Below are 21974 nucleotides of genomic sequence, written 5' to 3'. Positions count from 1 at the left end.
TGTATTTCTGGGGGAAATTAGGGAATTTATTAAGTGAACGGTTTTAGCTTTAGCTAACTGATCTCTTTATAGATAGGTAGTTTCTTCAGCTCTTTTTATACCCCCAGCCAGGTCGGATGGGCTATTTCCTTAAAATAGGAAAGAAGCTGAAGTGCCTGTAAGATTGTACTGGCATTCAGGTTTTATTTGGGAAATTTTGTTTATTAATGGGAAACATATCCTTCTGCCATGGCTACCAATTTCCCTGGCGTTTGGCCATACCATTTTTGAAAAGCGAAAGTATCTGCAGAACTGAAGCACTTTTAATTTTATGAACGAACCTTCATTAATTGAAGGGTTATCACTTTTTAGATTCAGATAAGCCTGGTAGAACTCTTCAATCTTTTACATGAGGATATGAAGGTCTGTTGTAAGTCTCGCTGGATGAAACCCATGATTAATGAAATTTGCTTTTTAAATATAAAATTGAGGAATGTCTCAACTTTATATATATAAAAGCGAAAACCACTCACACATTATCACGAAATCTCCAGAACGGTAAAGCCTAAAAACTTAAAATTTGGCACGTATGTTCCTCTTGGCTTCTAGGTGCTCACTAAGAAAGGATTTTTCGATATGACCATCAGATCATTAGTATTTCATATATAGTATTATATTCACACGCTTTGATGCTAAGGAGTTAGACGTTCTACTCCCCCTCCCCACTTGAAAGGAACTCTGTTCCAACTGCCAGGTGCTTTATATTAACGCACTCTGATGCTACCCCTTCGCTAAACCGGGCATGGGCATGGCCAGGGTGTGACTTATCTAGCCTGTGGGCTGGGACATTTTACTCCCCCTCCCCCTCTGTTCCAACTGCTAGTTGCCTTATATTAACACGCTCTGATGCTGTGGAGTTACACATTCTACATTAAGTTTCAGGCTCTATGTGTCAATTTATCACGCCTGAATCATATAGTTTCGGAGCGAAGCATGGGCATCCAGCTAGTTGTCTATAAAGAAAGGAGCTGCCATCCACCTACACCAATTTGTAGAAATTTCTCCTGGTCCTTCCCAACTTTCTAGACTGTTCCTTTTTATCTCAGTGTTGCAAAGGTTTGAAAAGGTTTCAGCACAAAACACCTATTTTTAGCACCTGCTTTTTTTTAATATACCCCATGGGTATTCTTTCAGATGCGAGGATTAGAACTGCATCTTTCCCTGCGAGCAAAGCCTCTGAAACATTCCTGCACTGATCTCTTTGTTGAAATAAAGATACAGATGTGCCAGGATAAGTGAACAGCTGCAAGCCAGCACCCAGGAAAAGCCTGAACAAGATGCAACCAAATTTTACATTTCAGAAAGTCAGTTGCAAATGGCACTTTAGGGATGATTTTTGATAAATGAGTAAACTGCTAAACAAGATTTAGAAATTGCCTCCCAACCTGGTTTCCTCCAGATGTGATAGACTGCGGGCCATGTTGTGAACTCCTGAATTGATCTGTTCCTTGCCCAAATCAATTTTGAAAGGACTATATAAATAAATAAAATTTCATGGAATTAATTCAAGCAGCAACCTGTATATAGCTTCTGTCCCAAATCTATATAACTCTTGTAGGGAAAATAGGAGGAGGAAGGAGTATTAGGTATGTTCAAGGTGTGTATGCTTTGTGTTCTTTAGAAATATAGTAAATGTGAGAAATAAATAAATAGTAAGCAAAGTCAATATTTGTTATTTGTATTTGTAGCACTTTTATTTTAAAATGGCTTGGGGTGGAATAACAATTGTAACACTCTAGAAATCTTGTTTTCATTCAGCAACCACAAGAGTTTTTCTTCCAAACAAGTTAGATCACTCTGGACTGTTTGATGCAGTTTTTGGCAGAGAACCTGAACATTTACCTATCCCTCCCCACCCACCAAAACTTCTCTGCCAGAAAATAAACTTGTTCCATCCTGCTACGTCAACAAAGAGTTTGCAAAAGTCCTTGGTAACAGATTGAAGGCACGCAGATGTAATATAAAGGTTGATCCTCCTCCCAACAATCTCAGCTACATATTTCCTTCAGTTAAACACACTGTTGAAATATTTTACAGGGATTCTGCTAAACTGGAAGAGATGCCAAGTTCTGATGCCAAGTCAGTTCCTCCAGTAAGGCATGAGTCAAAGTTATAGGGGTGGAGAATAAAACGGCTGACGGATTGCCACAGCTGCACCTACAGAAGACAAAGCAGATCTCCGGTGCTTGTTAGCCACAAAACCAAAATGGACTTTTGGAAGATTCTATTGCTACTGATGCATTGCAGGAATGTAATTGGAGCTTCAGGTATTTTCCAGTTTTTTTATTTGGGAGGTTGTCTGTTTAAAAGAATGGCATTTAATGATAAGTTTCATGAGGCAACCCTTAAGTCTCTAGCACAGGATATGGGCACCACCCTAGGAGCTTCTTCAAGAGTTGCCACTAAATTGTTGTTTTAATATGACAGAAGAGGAACATTACACAGAAGTAATCATATTCACTGTTTAATCGATTTGCTTTTAGCTATATCCTTTCTTCTAGCAGATCAGATGCAGAGAAACCATCTAAGTTATGTGCTGTTGGCAACTGCCATTTAGTTGGCAAAACTGAACCTTTTAAAGATTTATTTCCAAACATTAATATTTTCTACTCATTTTATGCTTTATATTTGGTATGCAGAGACTCCCTTTGGACATGTGTCTTCCTTTTAAGGAGCTGATCTGTGTTTATAATTAACTCAGTCCATTGGACTCATTTGAACCACACATAAATCAAGCCAAGTTTAGGGTTGTCGTTGCCCCACCCATTTCTTGACTATGGTGCTACTTAATTTTGGGAGGGCGGCTCAGGCATACCACTCAAAATCCAAGAAAAAAAAGTTGCTTGCCTTTGGTTTAAGACAAAAAAAAAAGGAATAGTTTTGCAGGGTGGGCTTGGCAAATGTGGGAAAAACTTGTAATTGCACAGGAACAATCCTAGACATTTTGCTGTCTGAAATAAGGAACCTTGGTTCTGGTGAATACAAATATTGAGCAATTTTATTGTGAATTTTCTGTCTGCTGATGCAGGTTTCTTCTGGCATATCTCAGACCTTCATCTTGACCCAGAGTACCAAAAGTCCACAGATCCCTTGAAGGTGTGTCCATCAGCTGGCACGCAGCCAGTGATCAGTCCAGGAACCTGGGGTGATTACTTGTGTGACGCACCCTGGATTCTTATCAATTCTTCTATTTATGCCATGAAGAAGATTCTTCCTGATCCAGACTTCATTCTTTGGACTGGGTAAAAAAAAAAAAAAGCATGAGTCCTATGCCTTGTAGTAAACAACAGAACAAACTTTTATTTAACTGCTTAGCTGACTAACCATTCAAGAATAACTGTTCATTCATTCTCTTACTCAACTTCAGGATTCAGGATTCAGGATTCCTATGCAAATATGTGAATATGTTAGTTCAAGAGAGATAGCTTGTTTCTTCGTTTGCTTATTTATTTATTAAATCTGTATGCTACTTACTCATAATTGCAGGTTACCTGTGATGGAAATAAAAAGCTTTAATGAGGTTGGGAATAAAACAGAGATAATGGACGGGAATATCTACATATCTGTCTTTGTAGATTTCAATCCCTTTTATCTCCCTGCTTCTTAACCTAATCACCTGTTAGGCTAATTTCTATCAGAGTTGAGACCTGGTTTGTACACTTATTGTATTCTTTCTTATATGTAGCTTATCTAGGTTTATGCCTAGTATCTGTAGGCTTCACTGGAATGTGTTTTTTGCTGTTTTCTAGAGATGATACTCCTCATGTGCCAGATGAAAAGCTGGGAGATAAAATCGTGTTGGAAATAATAGAAAAGCTAACTAAGCTGATCAGAGATGTCTTTCCAGGTACAAAATGCTAGAATAAGTGGGCAATAGCAAACTAAGGCCTGTAAAAGGCCATAACCAGATGCGGCCTTTTACATTTTGTATAAAAGTTAACATGATACATTTATTGTTAACACCTATGTATTAGAGAAAACACAGAGAAAAGGGTACACATGTGATGGTTTTGTGAAGTTGTTCAATTGTTCTGGTGCAATTTTTTTATTAAATCACCATTATTATGGTTAGTTGCTACAGTCAGCCAGATGTTTAGACTAGGTTATTATTATTATTAAAATGAGATGATGTTTAGAGCATTAAAAATATTAATTTTTGTTTTGCTGGCAGCAGCCAGTCACAGAGCAGCAAGATCTTGGAAAACAGGGAAGGATTTGAATATTTCTACATGGTTGCAAATATATTGGATATCACTTTAATAGAAAAATTGATTGAAAAAATATTTCAATGATGAAGATGATGATTTTTATCCTATTTGGCTTAAATATATTATGTGCAACAGAAACATACTGATTGCTTACTAGCCAATTTCATATTCCTGGTTAATTAAATTAAATCATACGTATTTTACTTTCATATGGTCTTCATTGTCCTGAAAATAAGATTATATGGGGTTCCAAAAGTTAGGTGTAAAGTGTACTTTTGGAAAGAAAAAACTCGTAGTCTAAATTAGTACTAAGCAGTGGGAGCGGAATAACTTTCCCATTCTGCTTTATTCCAAATGTTTTGAGACTGCAAATTTCAACATTCCCAGCCATCACAGAGGTGTCAGATTGTGGAAGACAATAACAGAACGTTCGTCTTTGAAGGTTACTGAGAATATGTTGCCTAAGCAGACAAAATTGTATATATTCTGCTCTCAGGTTTCTCCAAGAAATATGTTCCTATTTCAGGATAATGGAAAGAATGTACATATGCCGGTATATTTCCTTAGGGGGGGGAAATGTAGCCCATTCTCCATAGTATGACTTGGTGCAGACAGCATATGAAATCCTAGCTAAGGGTTCATATGGTTGCTTGATGTTCCAGATATAGCAATGTTTTTCAACCTTAGCCACTTTTAAGATGTGTTGGCTTCAACTCCCAGAATTCTCCAGCCAGCATGCTGGTTAAAGAATTCTGGGAGTTGAAGTCCACACATCTTAAAGTGGCCAAAGTTGAGATTCATTTGAGATATAGAATATGTACGTGTTCACTATGTTTCAGAATCCTTTTTGCTTTGGCTTTCCATATGCTCAGCTCCATAACTTCATAAATTTACCATCTGATGAAATTAAATTTAAATTTACCATCTGATGGCCAGTTTCAATCCATGACTTGATCTCCTTGTTTGGTGATTCTTTTGTCTAGGTCCACATTTTGTAAATTGATATAGGCTCAGATAAAAGTTAAGGTAAAGGTAAAGGTTCCCCTTGCACATACGTGCTAGTCATTCCTGACTCTAGGGGGCGCTGCTCATCTCCGTTTCAAAGCCGAAAAGCCAGCACTGTCCAAAGACATCTCCATGGTCATGTGGCCGGCAAGACTAAACACCAAAGGCGCATGGAATGCTGTTACCTTCCCGCCAAAGATGGTCTCTATTTTTCTACTTGCATTTTTTACATGCTTTCGAAATGTTAGGTTGGCAGAAGCTGGGACAAGTAACTGGAGCTCACCCCATTACACGGCACCAGGGATTCGAACCGCTGAACTGCCGACCTTTCAATCGACAAGCTCAGCATCTTAGCCACTGAGCCACCGCATCCCTGTTAGATAAAAGTTACACTGGTTGTAATTACTCTGTGCCGAGGTATACCACCTCTGGTACCCGTCTTCAGATTTTGATGGAAAAAGTAATTTTGAGTCCACGCATCGTAGGAAACCATAATGTGATCTCGTTGTGAACTCCACCATTCAGATTTGTATGTAAAGTTTTACGCTTAGCATCAGATCAATCTAGGATGGCTAAGACAAAAGATGTGTGATTTGCTTCTCCCTACTGTGGGACAGCTTTCTTTCTTATACCATTCTCTACCAAGCTATATTCTTTCTTGCTTCCTTCAGATACTCAGGTCTATCCAGCAATGGGCAACCATGACTTCCACCCCAAAAATCAGTTTCCAGCTGAGGAGAACAAGATCTACAATGTAACAGTAGACCTATGGCGCGCTTGGCTTGATGAGGCCTCCATACAGACATTCAAAAGAGGTATGTGATGGCAGATTGCACTTGCCCCCCCCCAAAAAAATGTTTCCTCTGATTCTAAATAAGGGGCTGTATGGAAACGAACTGGAGTTAGTAGCCCAACGATCCAGTTAATCAAATTAACTGCTTCCTACCAGACGCTCTCTGGTCCAAACTGACCTATTGACTGTTTTGCAGGTGCTTTCTACAGTCAATTGCTGCCTGGTGTTGGAGCAAGGAGGCGAATAATTGTCCTCAACACCAATCTCTACTATGAAAAGAATAATCGGTCCATGAGTCTGGAGGATCCAGGAGGCCAATTCCAGTGGCTGCAAACTCTGTTGACCAAGGCATCGGAAACGGGAGAAAAGGTTTCTTTCAGCTGCCTTATTTTCTTGTTTTAAATAATACTTCTAAGCAGTGGTAGGATTCAAATAATTTAACAACCAGTTCTCTGCCCTAATGACCAGCTGGGTAGGCGTGGCTGGGTGGGCATGATCGACTCGACATCACTCATGTTGAGGGGCGCCTTGCCTCGCCTCGCCTCACCCCTCCCCTCCCAGCCATTCCTTGTCCCACCCAGCCTCACCTCGCCTGGACCTTCCTCACTGGGCACTCACTGGCTGCTTGCCTGGACTCCTGGCCACTCGCCCGCCTGGACTGCAGGTGAGCGAGCAGCCGGGAGGTCAGGGAGCGAGCAGCTGGGATGCCAGGTAAGCAAGTGGCCAGAAGGCGAGGTGAACAGCCAGGAGGCAAGGCGAGGACTGGCTGGGAGGGGTGGGGCGAGGCAGGGCCAGGTGTGGTGTGGCACGCTATTCAGTCAATTCGCCAAACTCCACAAAAAATTAGCTACCGGTTCTGTTGAACTGGTGCGAACCGGCTGAATCCCACCACTGTTTCTAAGCCTTTTTGGAACAGAACTATAATCAGGGTAATGTCTCAACTCAACTGCAAAAATGCATTCATCACTATGAAGCGATTGTCAAAGATATATCTCTGGAATGTCAACACAATTCCGTAATGTCATGATTTCAAGAAGGAATTAAAGGATACATACATAATTAAGTCACAATCCATGGTTTAAACCATAATTAGTTAGGGTTACATTACATGCCAAGGCATAAGCACGGTTTGATTTCTAATAATAAAAAATGGGATAAGCATTTTATAATATATATATTTAATAAATAAAACTAAACCGTTTTACGATTTAGCATGGTATGAATGAATCTAGCCAAAGAGAGTATGAATCCTAGATTGTAAGATCTACAAAGAGCCTTGGAAACCATTAAGTCCAACTTCCTTGTGCAGTTTAGAAGGGTTTGTACCAAACCTATTCAGATCGAAGCCAACAAGCTGTAGATTATTTTTTAAAATTTCTATAACAGGAGTTTCAGGTCTATATAGGCTGAGAGAACATATCTTGAGAGAGGAGATTGGGAAAAGCAGAAATTTGGAGCCAGTTCTGGTCCCACCACTGATCAAAGCATTGATCAGGCTAGCTGATGATCATGAGAGCGCATCAGGTTGGGGATGGCTAGGAAACCGTATCCCACAGTCTTTAGTATGTCACTTTTTCCCCTGACTATCCCTTCTCTGATCTATCCCAGGTCTTTATTATTGGGCATGTTCCTCCTGGCATCTTTGAAAAGAAACGAGGCAAACCCTGGTTCCGAAAACACTTCAATCAAAGATATACAGAAATCATTCAGAAACATCATGCTGTAATTGCTGCGCAATTTTTTGGGCATCACCATACGGATAGTTTTAGAATGTTCTATGATAACAAAGGTACGTCCTCTGGAATTCTCTTGATGTCTTCCAGTCTGTAGAGCAACAGGGTTATGGGGCAAAAGTACTTAATAGGAAGGCAAATAACGGGACTGGACTTTACTGGGAGCTTGGCAACTATCTAAAGATGTCATGTGTCTGACAACTGAAAAAATGTCATATAATTTAGCAGTCTCTTTAAAAAGAGACTGGACAATATGAAATGGCATAGAATCTCCTGCCGGGGTTGAACTAGAAGACTTCCAAGGTCCTTCTGACTCTGTTATTCTGTTATTCAACAAAATTTCCAGTTACCTTACATTAGCTGCCAAAAAAGCCTATAATAAAATAATATTTGCCCAGGGATAAGATCTGTGTCAGAATCCACCAGCAATTAGTATATTCCACAAAAGGAGAGCCATAATTGAATGGAGCATATTTTCCAATCCCTACCCATTTAATTTAAGATAGAGGGGGTGCCCCAAAAGTGATGGCAAGTTTTGCATTGCCAAAGGCAGTTCCTTGTCTCATCTGCCAATTGACACATCGTTGGGACTTGAATGCCACTATTCCAGTCTGCATATCACTCCTTGCTCCATCATGGATTTATATCCTGTCTGGCAAGGAACTGACTGTTGTGGTCTGCCGGTGGCCTGCGGATCTGGCAGCAGAGTCAGACAGTGAGGAGGTTGGGGAGGAACATGGGCCAATCCTGAAGTCTGGGAAAGGATTGGACGAGGGCTCTGCGTTAGAAGCAGAGTTGGGGCCAGGGCCGTCTGGGAGTTACGTGTGGACTCCAGAGCCTCCAGAGCTGGACATCAGCGAGGCAGAGGAACAGGGGGAGCCTGTTCCCAGTGCACGCATGCGCAGAGCTGCCAGAAGGCAAGAACAGTTAAAACAAAAGGGTCGACTCAGGAGTAGGGCTTGGAGATGATTGGCCCCTCCCATAAGACATAAAGGAGAAGCAAAGGCACGTGGGCCTTTGCAGGAAGCAACTGTTGTTCATGCAACAACTGCAGCTCTATTTTGACTCTGTGTTTCTGTGTGGCCTTGCACAGTTAATTGGCAATTAGGTCTTGACAGCGTGTCAAGGGAGATAAAGGTGGGTGTTTATCACCCTTATCAGAAGAACTGTGGCAGACGTCTGTTGGACTCTTTACAACTATTTGGGACTCATCTGTGAATGAACAGATTGAGAATGAACAGGCTCTGAATGAGCAGAATTCACAGCCATAATAAGAAGGTTTTTGGGACTCATTGTGTGCTTTTACTGTATCAGGAAGCCTAAGTCAGAACACTGACAACATCAATCAGTCCTCAAAATAAAATGTGTGTCTATGTGTGTGTGTGATAAAATTCCCGACGTAGTTTGTCTTCTCTTTCAGATTCCCCGATCAGTGTCATATTTTTAGCTCCAGCAATTACACCTTGGAAGACAAGCTTGCCAGGTGTGCAGAATGGAGCCAACAACCCTGGCATCCGTGTTTTTAAATACGACCGTAGCACTCTGCTCGTGAAGGTAGAAAGAGAATTCCATTTATTGATGTTTGTCTCCAAGAAATCAGGGTGCCGGCTCCGGAGGTGATCCATGTAGCCACTGAGGGCAAGTTATTTTGCCCACTAGAGGTTTCTATATGGTCCCAATTGAGTTGGATTCCTGTGACTTGCTTGAATCCTATTCATATTGACAGCCTTGGGAAGGAACAGGGGAGATGCTGTAGAGAGCCGAGCAATAGTCATGAGGATCCTGCTGACCATCAGAAGGATTACGGCCTGATTCAAAAAATTCTGAAATGCAATGTTAGTTTATTTGACTGACTGAGCATCCTGCCATGGAGAACCTAGTTGTGTTAGTTGTCCTGGTTGCTACAGCCCAGGAAAGTGAAATGAAGAAAGGTGGAAAGTGAATTGGATCTCCTTTTTGACTGCCTTGACAGAGGGCAAAGGAAATATAATGGCTATCTGGCAGGCGCAAAGAATCAGGACCACCATTGGGTTACATATTCAAGCTTATTCACAAGAATCTGGTTCAGTATGAATTGGCCCCGGATAAGAATTCAGGAGGGGTGGACTTAGAGTACTTGTGGGAATGCAATGACTCTAAGATGATGATGTATTTAACTCTACCCGCAGTTCTGCCTGTTCTCCTACACACTATCTTCCATCATTATTAAGTTTACTACATCAGGCTGCAAAAAATGTAAATGTCCAGTAGATGGGACCAAAGAGTTGAGTTCTCTGTATGTTTTTGCTGCTATTGCATAGTTGTGTGAATTTCTGCAGCCTGAATCTGGTAGCTCACCTTGATCAGTTTTAACAGATTTCTTAGTATTTCTTCCAAATGTTTTCTGTTCCTTTTTTTTTTTTTTTTTTTAGGATATAGTAACTTACTATTTAAACCTCACCCATGCTAACATGGGTACTCCTGAGTGGAAGAAAGAATACAGCCTGACAGAGGCATACGGGATCCCGGATGGTTCTGTTCGCTCCATGCATCTGCTCTTGGAGAAGCTTATGAGTGATGAAGGCCAGCTCCAGAAGTACTACCGGTATAATTCCGTGCAGTACGACAACTCGGTCTGCAATGATAGCTGCCAAACAGATCACATCTGTGCCATCAGAGAAGTTGACTTTGAAAAATACAATCAGTGTGTTATAGCCAGAAGTGCTGCAGCTGCAACCCCAATTCTGGACATTTTCTTACTTTGCCCTACAATGGGTCTCCTTACTTTAGGCCTCTTCGACATCTTGAGCAAGCTGGGCCACAAATAGCACCATGCGGATTCCACAGGAGCAAAGAAGAAACACAGAAGGTAGTGACAGTCACAGGGGACGGCATCCTGATAATTTGGACCATCATTTCTGATGAATTTTTGAACTGCAAACTCAACTGAACTTCATCATCATCAGATCAAAATTATTATTTTTCTTGCATTAGGATGGTGCAAGGTTTCCCTTGGAAAAAAACAAACACACACTTAGGTGGCAAAGCTTCTAATCTAAGATAATCGTTGCTATGACTTCAAGAGTTAGGGATTGGGACGTTATGCTGCAGTGGCATAAAAGGGTATTTCAAACTGATGTTAGTGAAAGAGGAGAGGTTCTAATGGAATGTCCCAGAGCGTGGACTCCTCTTCTTTAACATCCACATGAAATTGCTGGTATCAATACGTTGCTGATACCAGGGCTTCAGATCCTTTACCAACAGGTTCGCTGCCCCGTTTCTGGGTGGGCATGGCCATGGTGGGCATGGCCTAGTCAGCCACCTGCACCACAGCAGGCGGGGGGCATTTTTCACTCTCCCCAGGCTCCAGAGGCTTTCCTCGAGCTTCTGAGAGGGTGAAAACAGCTTCCTCCAGAGGCCGGAAACAGGCCTGTTTCGGAATCTCCGGTAGGCCCGTTTTTTGCCCTCCCAAACCCTCTGCATGGTCCCTGCATTTACCTGGAATGATGAACGGGCCGCATGGAGACTCCTGGGAGGGGAGGGGAGGGGAGGGATGGGCGTTGCCAGCCAAGGGTTGCATTTGGGGGTTCGCTGAATTCCGGCGATCCTTGGCTAGATCGCCCCGAATCCTGCCGAACCACCGGGAACCCACCCCTGGCTGATACCAATTTTACATCTCCACTCCAGGCTGAGTAAATGACATTTTGGAATTCTTGATTTGATACCCAAACACTATAAAGAACTGGATTCAGTGAAACAGGTTCAACTGAAAACTCAGTGGAGTTATCATTTATGCCAATGTCTTCAGTTGCACATGTGTAGAAAATGAATGTGTGTAAATCAACACAATAGTTTGATTGGAAATCTTTATCTTCTGCTGAGGGCACCTTGGAATCACAGATTCAATAAATTTTCAAAAGATTGTTTAATTGTTTGGGTTTTTACTGCCCTAAATTGAGATTAAGGGGAAATTTTCCTTATACGAAACTTTGTTAACTTTTAGGAAGGGAGTAAACCTGCTCTTCTAGAGAGCTTTTGTTGAGAAGCCCACTTAGATAGACAGTAGCTCTGCAATATGGTTGGTTTTAGGTTGTAGACTGTTATATTTTTAGAACTGTAAGCCACCTGTGACCAGTAGTGGACTGCTGCCCGATTCGAACCAATTCGGGCGAACCGGTAGTTCCAACAATCAGCTGGCTCGCCCCCCCACCCCTGCTCTATCCTGTCCTATATTTCCTTCTTTCTGGCTCAGCTGATTCACGCGACACAGCTGATTTCCATGGCTCCGCTGTTCTACATACCAGGGCTGCCTTAGAAGGTAAGCAGCTGAGCTTCAAATTGCTGTATTTTGAATGCTGTGCGCAAGTGCGTTAGGTGCGCGAAGTCTGCATGCATGTACAAAGTCTGCATGCATGCACAAAGTGCACTGTGTGAGTCCCAGGACATGACTCATGATTTTCAATGCTCAGTTTTTTGTTTCATTTCCTATTTTATCCCATGTCTACAATGCCATAAAAGCAATAAGGGAAGATTTGCAGTGTTTTATGACACAGAATTTTACCTCAATAGAAAGGCAGGCCTTGTACAGAGAATAGAATAGAATAGAATAGAATAGAATAGAATAGAATAGAATAGAATAGAATAGAATAGAATAGAATAGAATAGAATAGAATAGAGTAACAGAGTTGGAAGGGACCTTGGAGGTCTTCTAGTCCAATCCCCCTGCTTAGGCCCATGGTTCAATTTGGAATTCAATTCGGGGTCTCTTGTTTTTCTTTACAGTGGCTGGAGCAGACAATCTTTTAACTTCAGCAATTTAACACAGACACAGAAATATGAGGTTTATTGACTTAATAGAACTTAAATGGCTTAGGGTAAACAATAAAGGTGTTAATATTCTACATGAAATAGAGGAACTTAAAAGGAGGATTCAGGATCAGCCTTTTCACAGCAATTGTTTAATGTTTTTTCAAGTTTTCATAGAGACGAGACAAAACAAACCTAAGATTTCCTGGAACCTGAAAATAATATTTACATATAGGGCAGAAAAAGTTGGTTTGACTTAGGTTCCAGTCCGCTTGACTGTCAAATTAAAGAAAAAGATGTAATATAAAAACTGAGATGAGGGGACATACCAATGCTCCAAAATAAATAAATAATCGATCTTCAAATATTTTTGAGTACCAATTTTGACTATTGGTAATTTATGTGGGAACTACAATGGTGCTTTGAGGTTTTGGAACCTTTGGGATTTTCAGTATTTTTGCATAAATATAACATAAAACATGATCTGTTCTCCATAGAAACAGTGCAGTTCCAGGCATATTTTCCTGACATCTTATTAACTCCAACTATGTCTTCAAAGGATTTTAGCCTTGAATGTGTTTTGAGGGCTTATAAAAAGGAAACAAAAGAGTTGAGGGAATTAACTTTTAAAATTCCAGTATGCGTCAAACTGCATGAGTCAAAAGAACTCAGAATAAGCAATTGAAAACAATGAAAGTAAGTGTCATGAGAGCCCGTGGTCTTGCAACAGTTCTAAATTAGGCATTTTAAAGTATTACTCAATCTATGAAAAAGGGAATAAATACATCAGTATGCACGAGAAAGCATTTAGCAAGAAGGTCTGCAATTGACCTAATCCAGTTATTCCTGCTGGGAATTCAAACTTTTCATAAATACCTACAGGTAGTCCTTGACTTAACAAGCATTGTAATTGAGCTAAAATTGTGGTTTGTTAGCTGTGGCTTATGGCTTCCTATTCCACAAACCTATCTCTATCTATCTGTATCTCTCTCTATATACACGTAGTCCTCAACTTACGAATCACAATTGAGCTCAAAATTTATGTCGAGAAATTTGTTGACCTTTTTCCCCATTTTATGACTTTTCTCGCCACATTTGTTAAGTGAAACACTTAAATTAGTAACATGGTGGTTAAGGTTAATCTAGTTTCCCCATTGACTTTGCTTGCCAGAAGATTGCAAAAGGGGATCACATTACCCAGGGACACTGCCATCGTCATAAATGTGAATCAATTATCAAGCATCTTCTGAATGTAAATCACGTGATGCTGCAACAATCATAAGTGTGAAAAATGGTCACGTCACTTTTTTTAGTGCCGTTGTAACTTCGAATGGTCACTGAATGAACTGTTGCAAGTCGAGGACTACATGTGTGTGTGTGTGTGTGTGTGCACACAGCCAATCATCTCTGTAATTTAACTATGCTTAATTGAATAAACTGGAGGGAGGGGGAAATTAATGGGTAGGAACTCCTACATTAACATGTAGCTTTTTTTCAAGAGGCAACTGGACTTTCTGGTTTGTTTTTGAAGACCTTTCGCTTCTCACCCAAGAAGCTTCTTCAGCTCTGAAAAAGCACCTTTGGGACAACCATGACCTGGATGACTTGAGAATCTCCACAGACATCCTACATTAACACTTGGCACAGCCTTCTTTGTACAGACCCAAGAGGAAAGCCTGGATTTTGGGTATTTTCTGCCACTCCTTGCAAAAAGCCGCCTGATGATATCACAAAGCTGAATCACAAGGCCGAAGCCTAAATCAAATATATTATTCCGGCTATCTTTTGCACCACAGCCACATATGCAAAAAAAAAAAAAAATACTTGCCTCAATGCAAGAAGAAGAAAAAAAGTCATTTGCCTCAATGGAAAACCAAAAGAAAAAAAAAATCCTCTGCCAAGCTGGGCATATGGTGCCAAGGCAACCCCGGGGTGTGAAAGGTGCGTCGACCCAGGCTCGACACTCCCTTTTCAGGACGGTCCTGGCAACCCGTCTTGGGGTAAACAGACGGAGGAGGAGGAGGAGGAATAGAAATAGAATAGAATAAAAAAGTTGGAAGGGACCTCGGAGGTCTTCTAGTCCAACCCCCTGCTTAGGCAGGAAACCCTACACCATTTTAGACAAGTGGTTATCCAACATCTTCTTAAAAACTTCCAATGTTGGAGCATTCACAACTTCTGGAGGCAAGTTGTTCCACTGATTAATTGTTCTAACTGTCAGGAAATTTCTCCTTAGTTCTAGGTTGTTTCTCTCCTTGATTAGTTTCCACCCATTGCTTCTTGCCCTGCCCTCAGGTGTTTTAGAGAATAGCTTGACTCCCTCTTCTTTGGGGCAGCCCCTGAGATACTGGAAGACTGCTCTCATGTCTCCCCTAGTTCCTAAGAGGAAGGCGGGCTATCCTCTTGGCCTGTTCCTTCTAAGCCGAGAAACGAGGCCCGCTTCCGTGCCGGGCGGGTCACGGGCTGCGCTTTCTCCCCCACTGGGTCCCGCCTCTCCTCCGGGGAAAGCAGGCCCGGCGGCGGGAGAAGCGAGTGGGGGGAAGGGGGGAAGCCATGCAAGCGGCCCGTGCGTCCCGCTCCGAGCCGTCGAGGAGGCGAGGAGAAACCCCGCTTTCCTCGCTCCCTCCAGGTCGGAGAAGGAGGCGCACGGACCGGCTCCCCGCAAAAAGGGACGGGAATAGTCCGTCCCGGGGCGGGGAAGGGGCGTTTGCAAGGCCTGAGGGGAGCCTGAGAGGTGGGGTCTGAGAGGAAGGTGGGGGGGGGGAATCCCGGCGAAGTTTCCTACTTTGCGCTTCTTTAGCGGACAGCGGAGCTTTGCTCCTCCCGGCAACCCGCGGTAGGCGAGGCGAAGTTCTGCAACTGCTCCGGAGGAACCAAAGCGGGCGGCCCAAGGCCTGAGGAACCTCCTCCCGAGGCCCTTTTCCCTGCTGTCCAACGGGGACCATGGCTAGGACCGGCTGCGGTCCTGGCTGCAGCCTTCCCCAGCCGCCTCCGTTTCGCTTTCTGGACCTGGCCTTTGCCCTGGTGGGCACCCTGGCCTTCCTGCTGGACTTGGGGGCCGATGTCTGGGTGGCTGCCAGCTACCTCCGAGCCGGCCACTTGCAGTGGGGCGGGCTGGTGTTGGGGCTGCTGCTCCTCTCCTCCTTGACGACCCAGTTCTTTAGCTGGGCTTGGTTCCGAAGTGACTCCGGTAAAGTAGGCCTCTCCCAGCCATCCGCCCGGACCTCGAAGCTGCTCCATGTCCTACAGCTCGGCTACCTGTACAGGTAAGAAGAGCAAGGAGGGGATGCTTCCGTTCATTGACTGGGGCAATTGCACCCAGCACACGCTCTTTCCCTTGAATACTTGACACAACCTATCTAAACAAACACTCTTTGCCAACCCTGCCAACCTGACTGAACTCCGGTGCCTTTTTATCCACATGCCAGAGTCCGCATCACAGCACCAGGCGCTTCCAACTAACTTGGTTGGCTGTGTTTTAAAAAGGATGAGTCATAAGTCATAAGTCATGAGTCATAAGTCGCAAGGATAGCAGGGGGGGGGGTGCCAAGAACTTGGCCAAAGTAAAAGCAAAACGCGAATTAACCCAGTGGGTTAAGTTACAGTTGGCTGCACGAACAATAATGCTTAGAAGCCCTTGAGGCTGCATTATGTGTGATTTTAATGATCCTGTTAATTACACTTATCTTGCATATTTCCTGGAATGAGAAGAAAAGTGAAGTCTGTTAGAATTTAGAATGACAGAGTTGAAAGGGATCTTGGAGGTCTTCTAGTCCAACCCTACACCACTTCAGACAAATGGTTATTTAATCTCTTCTTAAAAACGTCCAGTGTTGCAGCATTTACAGCTTCTGGAGGCAAGTTGTTCCACTAATTAATTGTTCTGTTAGGAAATTTCTCCTTAGTTCTAGGTTGCTTCTCTCCTTGATTAATTTCCACCCATTGCTTCTTGTCCTGCCCTCAGGTGCTTTGGAGAATAGCTTGACTCTCTCTTCTTTGTGGCAGCCCCTGAGATATTGGAAGACTGTTATCATGTCTCCCCTAGTCCTTCTTTCATTAAACTAGACATACCCAGTTCCTGCAACCATTCTTCATATGTTTTAGCCTCCAGTCCCCTAATCATCTTTGTTACTCTTTTCTGCACGCTTTCTAGAGTCTCAGCATCTTTTTTACACCGTAGCAACCAAAACTGTTAGGAGGTACTGCTTTTAGGGATAGTTTAGGATCTTACAATAAAAAGTTTTGTCGTATACTCCTCCAACGTCATAGAGAAAGTACTGGTTGCTGGATGTTTTTGGGCCTGAAATTTGATCACGTGACTATGGAGATAGTGCGGTGGTCATAAATGTGGGGACTGGTCATAAGTCACTTTTTTTTCAGTGCCGTTGTAATTTCAGTCACTCAACAAATGGTTGTTAAGTCAAGGACTAACTGTAAATAAGTCTCCCAGGGCTGCCATTTGAGAAATGTTCCCACAGCATTGTTTCATAATTTTAAATCTTGCCTTCTGTGTTGCCTTGCATAGGTGTCTCTGTGTCCTGAAGGTAGGTTTCCAGGCGTGCAAGATGGAAGATGCAACAGCGACTCATCAGGCCTTTGCCATTTTCCTGTCACACGATGTCAGTCTCTTGCGCCTCTTCGAGACCTTTCTGGAAAGCGCACCTCAGCTCATCCTGGTGATCTACATCATCCTACACACTAACCAAGCTGAGATATTTCAAGGTGAGTGCCATTTGGGAGGGGCCGGCTTTGGAGGAATGTGAGCTGCTGCCGGCATAAATTCCTGCTATTTGCAGTATCCATTTTATTTGTCAGCCACTCAGTCATATAAGTGAGAAGGGCGATGGAGAAATTTGGTAAATAAATAAATAAAATCCAGCAGTGGATGTCAGCATTTTAATAGCCAGATCTTCAGCCTCTTGAGAATTCAGGGTTTGTAGAGATAGAAAAACAATGTGAAAAAATTAACCTTGTTAATTTGTTCAGTGAATTGGAAAAGGATGTTCAAAATCAAATCAAAATCCATCTATCCATCTACGCACAAAGTAACAATTCAATGGAGATCTTAATATTAATTTAAGATTGAATCTTCAAACTGTCATCAAGAAATCAGTCCTGAGTCAAGGACTACATGTAGGTTCCTCCTTGATTTTACTGTCAATGTCAATTTACTGTCAATGTAGAGCAGGGTTACAAACTTGCATCCCGCAGGCTGGGTGTGTCATGTACTGGCCACGCCCACGCCTGGTTTAGCGAAGGGGGAAAAGTCACGATACGACACCCCTGGTCACGGAGGATTGCATAACAGTGCAAAGAAATAGTAAATTCACTAGAAATTACAGTAATTTAAATAACTGAACGATTCCTGAATTACAAGGGATAGATTTTATTTATTTATTTATTTTATTTATTTATTTATTTTGTCAAGCATGTATAAGATAACATAAGTATAAACATGATTATAAATACAGGAAATGGATACGAATAAATGGGGACAGTAGGACAGGGACGGTAGGCACATTGGTACACTTATGCACGCCCCTTACAGACCTCTTAGGAATGGGGTGAGATCAACAGTTGACAGTCTAAGGTTAAAGTTATGGGGGTTTGGGGATGAAATCACAGAGTCAGGTAGTGCATTCCAGGCATTCACTGTTGTTGAAGTCGTATTTTTGGCAATCTAGTTTGGAGCGGTTTACCTTAAGTTTGTATCTATTGTGTGCTCGTGTGTTATTGCGGTTGAAGCTGAAGTAATCATTGACAAATAGGACATTGTAGCAGATAATTTTGTGTACCTTTTCGACATTTGCAATGAGGGAGGTTCTTCCTCAACCTGATCTCTGTTTCCACTGCCTTCTCCCTTGTTTTCTTTGCAGTGCTTGGGATTTGCACATCTTTTCTGTGTATCACCTGGGCCCTCTTGGATTATCACCAGACTCTGCGCAGCTTCCTGCGGGACAAACACAAGTTGGCCTTCCTGTCTTCGGTCCTCTACTTCCTGTGGAACTTCCTGTTGATGTGTCCTCGCATTCTCTCGTTGGCGCTCTTTGCAGTAGTCTTCTCAGGCTTCATTTTCCTCCACTTCCTAGTCATCTGGTTGGCTATGCTTCTCTGGGTCTCCTTGCAAGGGACAGACTTGATGGAACATACCACCTTTGAGTGGTTTTATCGAGCTACGGTAGCCGTTATCCTCTATTTCTGCTGGTTCAATGTGGCCGAGGGGAAAACGCGCCACCGCTCAGCTATTTACCACATTTTCCTAATTCTGGATAGCGTCATCCTGAGTGTCTCTTGGTGGTGGTACAGAATTCCCTCGAGCTGGGATTCCCAAGTGTGCACTGCACTCCTAGCTGCCCTGGTCTGTTATGCCCTTGGCATTTTCTTGAAATGCGTCTACTACAAGTGTTTTCATCCCGCTATGAAAACTGCACTCATTACGGATTACGATGAAGTAGACAGCAATGAGCCTGGGAATGGAGATGCGGTTGTGTTCCGGCAAATGGTTATAGAAACCCCCGTCATCAACCATCGGACGTATAGACTCTCTCAGAACTTCTTTGCTGGCTCTTTGGCCGAGGAGACTCGGTACCAACAGAATGGGACTGTCGGTGATATGTATCTATGAGCCATGTTGTTTAGGGCAACCAAGACAAAACTATAGTAGAATATAGATTCAGAAAACATTTGTACCAGTTTGCCTGCTGAATCCATGTCTATGTTTCTTCCAGGATTAGCCATATAAACTAAACCAAATAAGCTCAGAAGGAAATGTTATTAGTTAAGGATGAGATTGTACATCTGTCCTCTTGAAGAGAATCTTTCGCAGGGGGTGAAAGATATGAAGCAACACCAGCAGATATGGCCAAATAGGGCCTAAGTTGAAGAATGCTGGGAAATGTAGCTAGCAAATTCAGATGTTCATAGGTACATCGTTGTTTTTGATGTCTCTAATTCTGGATTCTATGACTTGCACCTTATTGTAGATTGCAATACTTCTCACTTCTGGTGCACTTTTCAAACTTTATACCTTTAAATTCAGGCCTTTAGTTCACTGTACTTGACTGCCCACCTGCCTGCATTCTGATGTTACATGAGAAAAAATTAGTTGAAATGGCCTTTGGTCACATCACATGCTTCCACTTTTCTTTGATGTGACCATCAGAAAGGTCCCAAACTGTCACTTGTACTTTTAACTAGTTCTTGCCATAGTATCTGAACTATGACATCAAGGTTTCTATGGATGTATAGTTTATCTGGAAAAACACATAATCCTTAAACCATAAACTATAAACCAGAGGTCTTCAAACTTGGCAGCATTAAGACTTGTGGACTTCAATTCCCAGAATTCTCCAGCCAGCATAGCATAGCATAGCTGGCTGGAGAATTCTGGGAGTTGAAATCCACAAGTCTTAATATTGCTAAGTTTGAAGACCTCTGCTATAAACTGACTTTGAAAATGCACTATAGTTTAGAATTTGGCGTAGTGCTATAGTTCATGATGCTGAGACTTTTCCGATCTCATTGAGATGAAGTTCGTAAACCTGGTAGTTTACTGTAATTATCTATGGTTTGATATGGGGACTGATGGAAATAGAATTCCAAAATACCTGGAAGACTAATTAGACTTTGCTTTAATGCAACATCTGGATTAGCTAGAGTAGCTTCAGCCCTTCCCCTCTATTTTGGCCACCTGTGCCCAAATAGTTTATAGTTCAAGAGTTTTGAGAGGAGTTTGTATTTCAAGAGTTTTGAGAAGACAGTCCTTATTCCAATTTCTAAGTTATCTTGAAGGGAAGCTTAGAAAACATGCCTAACACCTCTTTCTGGACTTGGCTCTATACCTATGCCTTATGTGGCTAATTTTAAAAAGTCAGTGTTACTTTAGATTTTCACAATGATTCAGATTGACTGGAATCAGCAAAAATATGTATGGCAGAGATGTGCATATTCAACTTATTTAAGCCTCCAATACAGAAGATTGCAAGTTGGAGTGGAGGAAATAGCAAAGCTCTAGGAAAGGATTTAGTATACATTGGCATTTTAAAAAATTCAAGTCCTCTCCTGCTTTTCAATTCAGAAAGTGGATACACTAGTCTTAACCTCTCTCCCTCCTTTCACTAAACTGTCGCCCAGTTTATTATTTTTTTTTACATATAGTCATGCCAAATTCAGTGCAACAGTTAATTTATTGCCACTTCTGAAATATTTAGACTGAATAAAGTATTTCAGTTCCTGTTCATCTGTGCTATAGTTTTGGGTCTTTTTTTACATATAGTAATGCCAAATTTAGTGGGAATTCAGTGCAACTGTTAATTTATTACCATTTATGAAATATTTAGTATTTCAGTTCCTGTTCATCTGTGCTATAGAACTGGTAAATTTTGCTCCAATGTTAACAGGCCAAATTGTTTCACAAGTAGCTCTCCAAAGGGGTCAACTAAAGGGTTTACTAGGATGTCCCCAACCATAAGGTGCCTGAGATAACTGCCTTAACTCTGCTCAGTGTGTCTTCTCAGTACCGAGATGTCAGTTAAAATGCAAAGCCAAAGCAAATGGCTACAGGTAACTGAGGTTCCTGATAGAATTTAATCTTGTGCAAAATCCAGTCATTTCTTTGCGGGCTAATGCATGAGGCCACCAAAAAGTCTGAAAAGCAAGATTTTTACCTGTTCCTGTACTTCAATCGTATGAGATTTCATAATTTAAGTAGATATATTCTGAGTGAAGCTTAGTTTAGAAGCATGGGGGATCAATATTGAATTCCCAGATCCTGCATAATTGGTGGTACCTTGGCGGGAAGTACTGTGAGACACATTTGAAAGGCCGTAGGTCACTCATTGCTGCTGTTACCAAAGCCTTAAGATCATTTTTTAAACAAATGTGATCAAATTGGACATGTTTGTTGGGAACAAGGAAGCATTATCTAGAGCCTTGTTTCAGAATCCGAATCCAATTCTTGTGTGGTATTCAGCTAAAAAGAAAATCACACCCATCTAGCTTTTGATACCTATACTTATGGCAAACAACATATTTGGAGGCAAAGAAGTAAAAGAAAATAAAAGCAGGCAGAATACCTTTTCACAGGGTACGCTTGATTTCACTAAATTCACACATGGCAACTATCTCTTAGTAATCTCGGCCTGATGAGGTAACTTTTGCTGGGGAAAATAAGGACAGAGCCAAGTATCAAAGCCCAAGATCCCACTGACACCACTTAAGAAAAGTAAGAGATTTAGATTTATCTTCTGTCTTACAGAGAACACCTTGAATAAGCCCTGTGGGTCAGGTAGGGCAAAAGACACATGGAGCTCATAGAGCTTGATGATTTTCAGGAGATCAACAAGAATTTCTGATCTTCACTTATTTGAGAGAAATCACAAACCTCCAGCTATCCAAACTTGAGAGCAATTC

General features: G+C 42.0%; 2 protein-coding genes across 2 annotated transcripts; both read left to right on the top strand.

The window, feature by feature from the left end:
* Positions 1–1911: 1911 nt before the first annotated feature.
* On the top strand, positions 1912–11680 carry SMPDL3B (sphingomyelin phosphodiesterase acid like 3B). Its single transcript, XM_034423601.3, has 8 exons — positions 1912–2306; positions 3068–3281; positions 3789–3886; positions 5924–6067; positions 6242–6414; positions 7654–7834; positions 9199–9332; positions 10190–11680. Exons 1-8 carry the CDS (start codon positions 2246–2248, stop codon positions 10583–10585), a joined length of 1401 nt encoding a protein of 466 aa, XP_034279492.2. The 5' UTR covers positions 1912–2245; the 3' UTR covers positions 10586–11680.
* Positions 11681–14904: 3224 nt separating this feature from the next.
* XKR8 (XK related 8) lies at positions 14905–20800 on the top strand. The gene is made up of 3 exons (XM_034423603.3): positions 14905–15829; positions 17089–17285; positions 18440–20800. The coding sequence occupies exons 1-3, from the start codon at positions 15507–15509 to the stop codon at positions 19186–19188; spliced, it is 1269 nt and encodes a 422-aa protein (XP_034279494.2). The 5' UTR covers positions 14905–15506; the 3' UTR covers positions 19189–20800.
* The last annotated feature ends 1174 nt before the right edge of the window (positions 20801–21974 follow it).

The sequence above is a fragment of the Pantherophis guttatus genome, chromosome 10 (assembly GCF_059756535.1).
Source record: "Pantherophis guttatus breed Tessera chromosome 10, ASM5975653v1, whole genome shotgun sequence".
Taxonomy (NCBI): Eukaryota; Metazoa; Chordata; class Lepidosauria; order Squamata; family Colubridae; genus Pantherophis; species Pantherophis guttatus.
This window is presented reverse-complemented; position numbering and strand designations above follow the sequence as displayed.

Bases quoted from the DNA above. Each gene is read 5' to 3' on its own strand.
- XKR8 (XM_034423603.3), top strand. From the start codon at position 15,507: ATGGCTAGGACCGGCTGCGGTCCTGGCTGCAGCCTTCCCCAGCCGCCT. The intron at 15,830-17,088 runs GTAAGAAGAGCA...TGCCTTGCATAG, and splicing joins CAGCTCGGCTACCTGTACAG to GTGTCTCTGTGTCCTGAAGG. The intron at 17,286-18,439 runs GTGAGTGCCATT...TTTTCTTTGCAG, and splicing joins CCAAGCTGAGATATTTCAAG to TGCTTGGGATTTGCACATCT.
- SMPDL3B (XM_034423601.3), top strand. From the start codon at position 2,246: ATGGACTTTTGGAAGATTCTATTGCTACTGATGCATTGCAGGAATGTA. The intron at 2,307-3,067 runs GTATTTTCCAGT...CTGCTGATGCAG, and splicing joins GAATGTAATTGGAGCTTCAG to GTTTCTTCTGGCATATCTCA. The intron at 3,282-3,788 runs GTAAAAAAAAAA...GCTGTTTTCTAG, and splicing joins GACTTCATTCTTTGGACTGG to AGATGATACTCCTCATGTGC.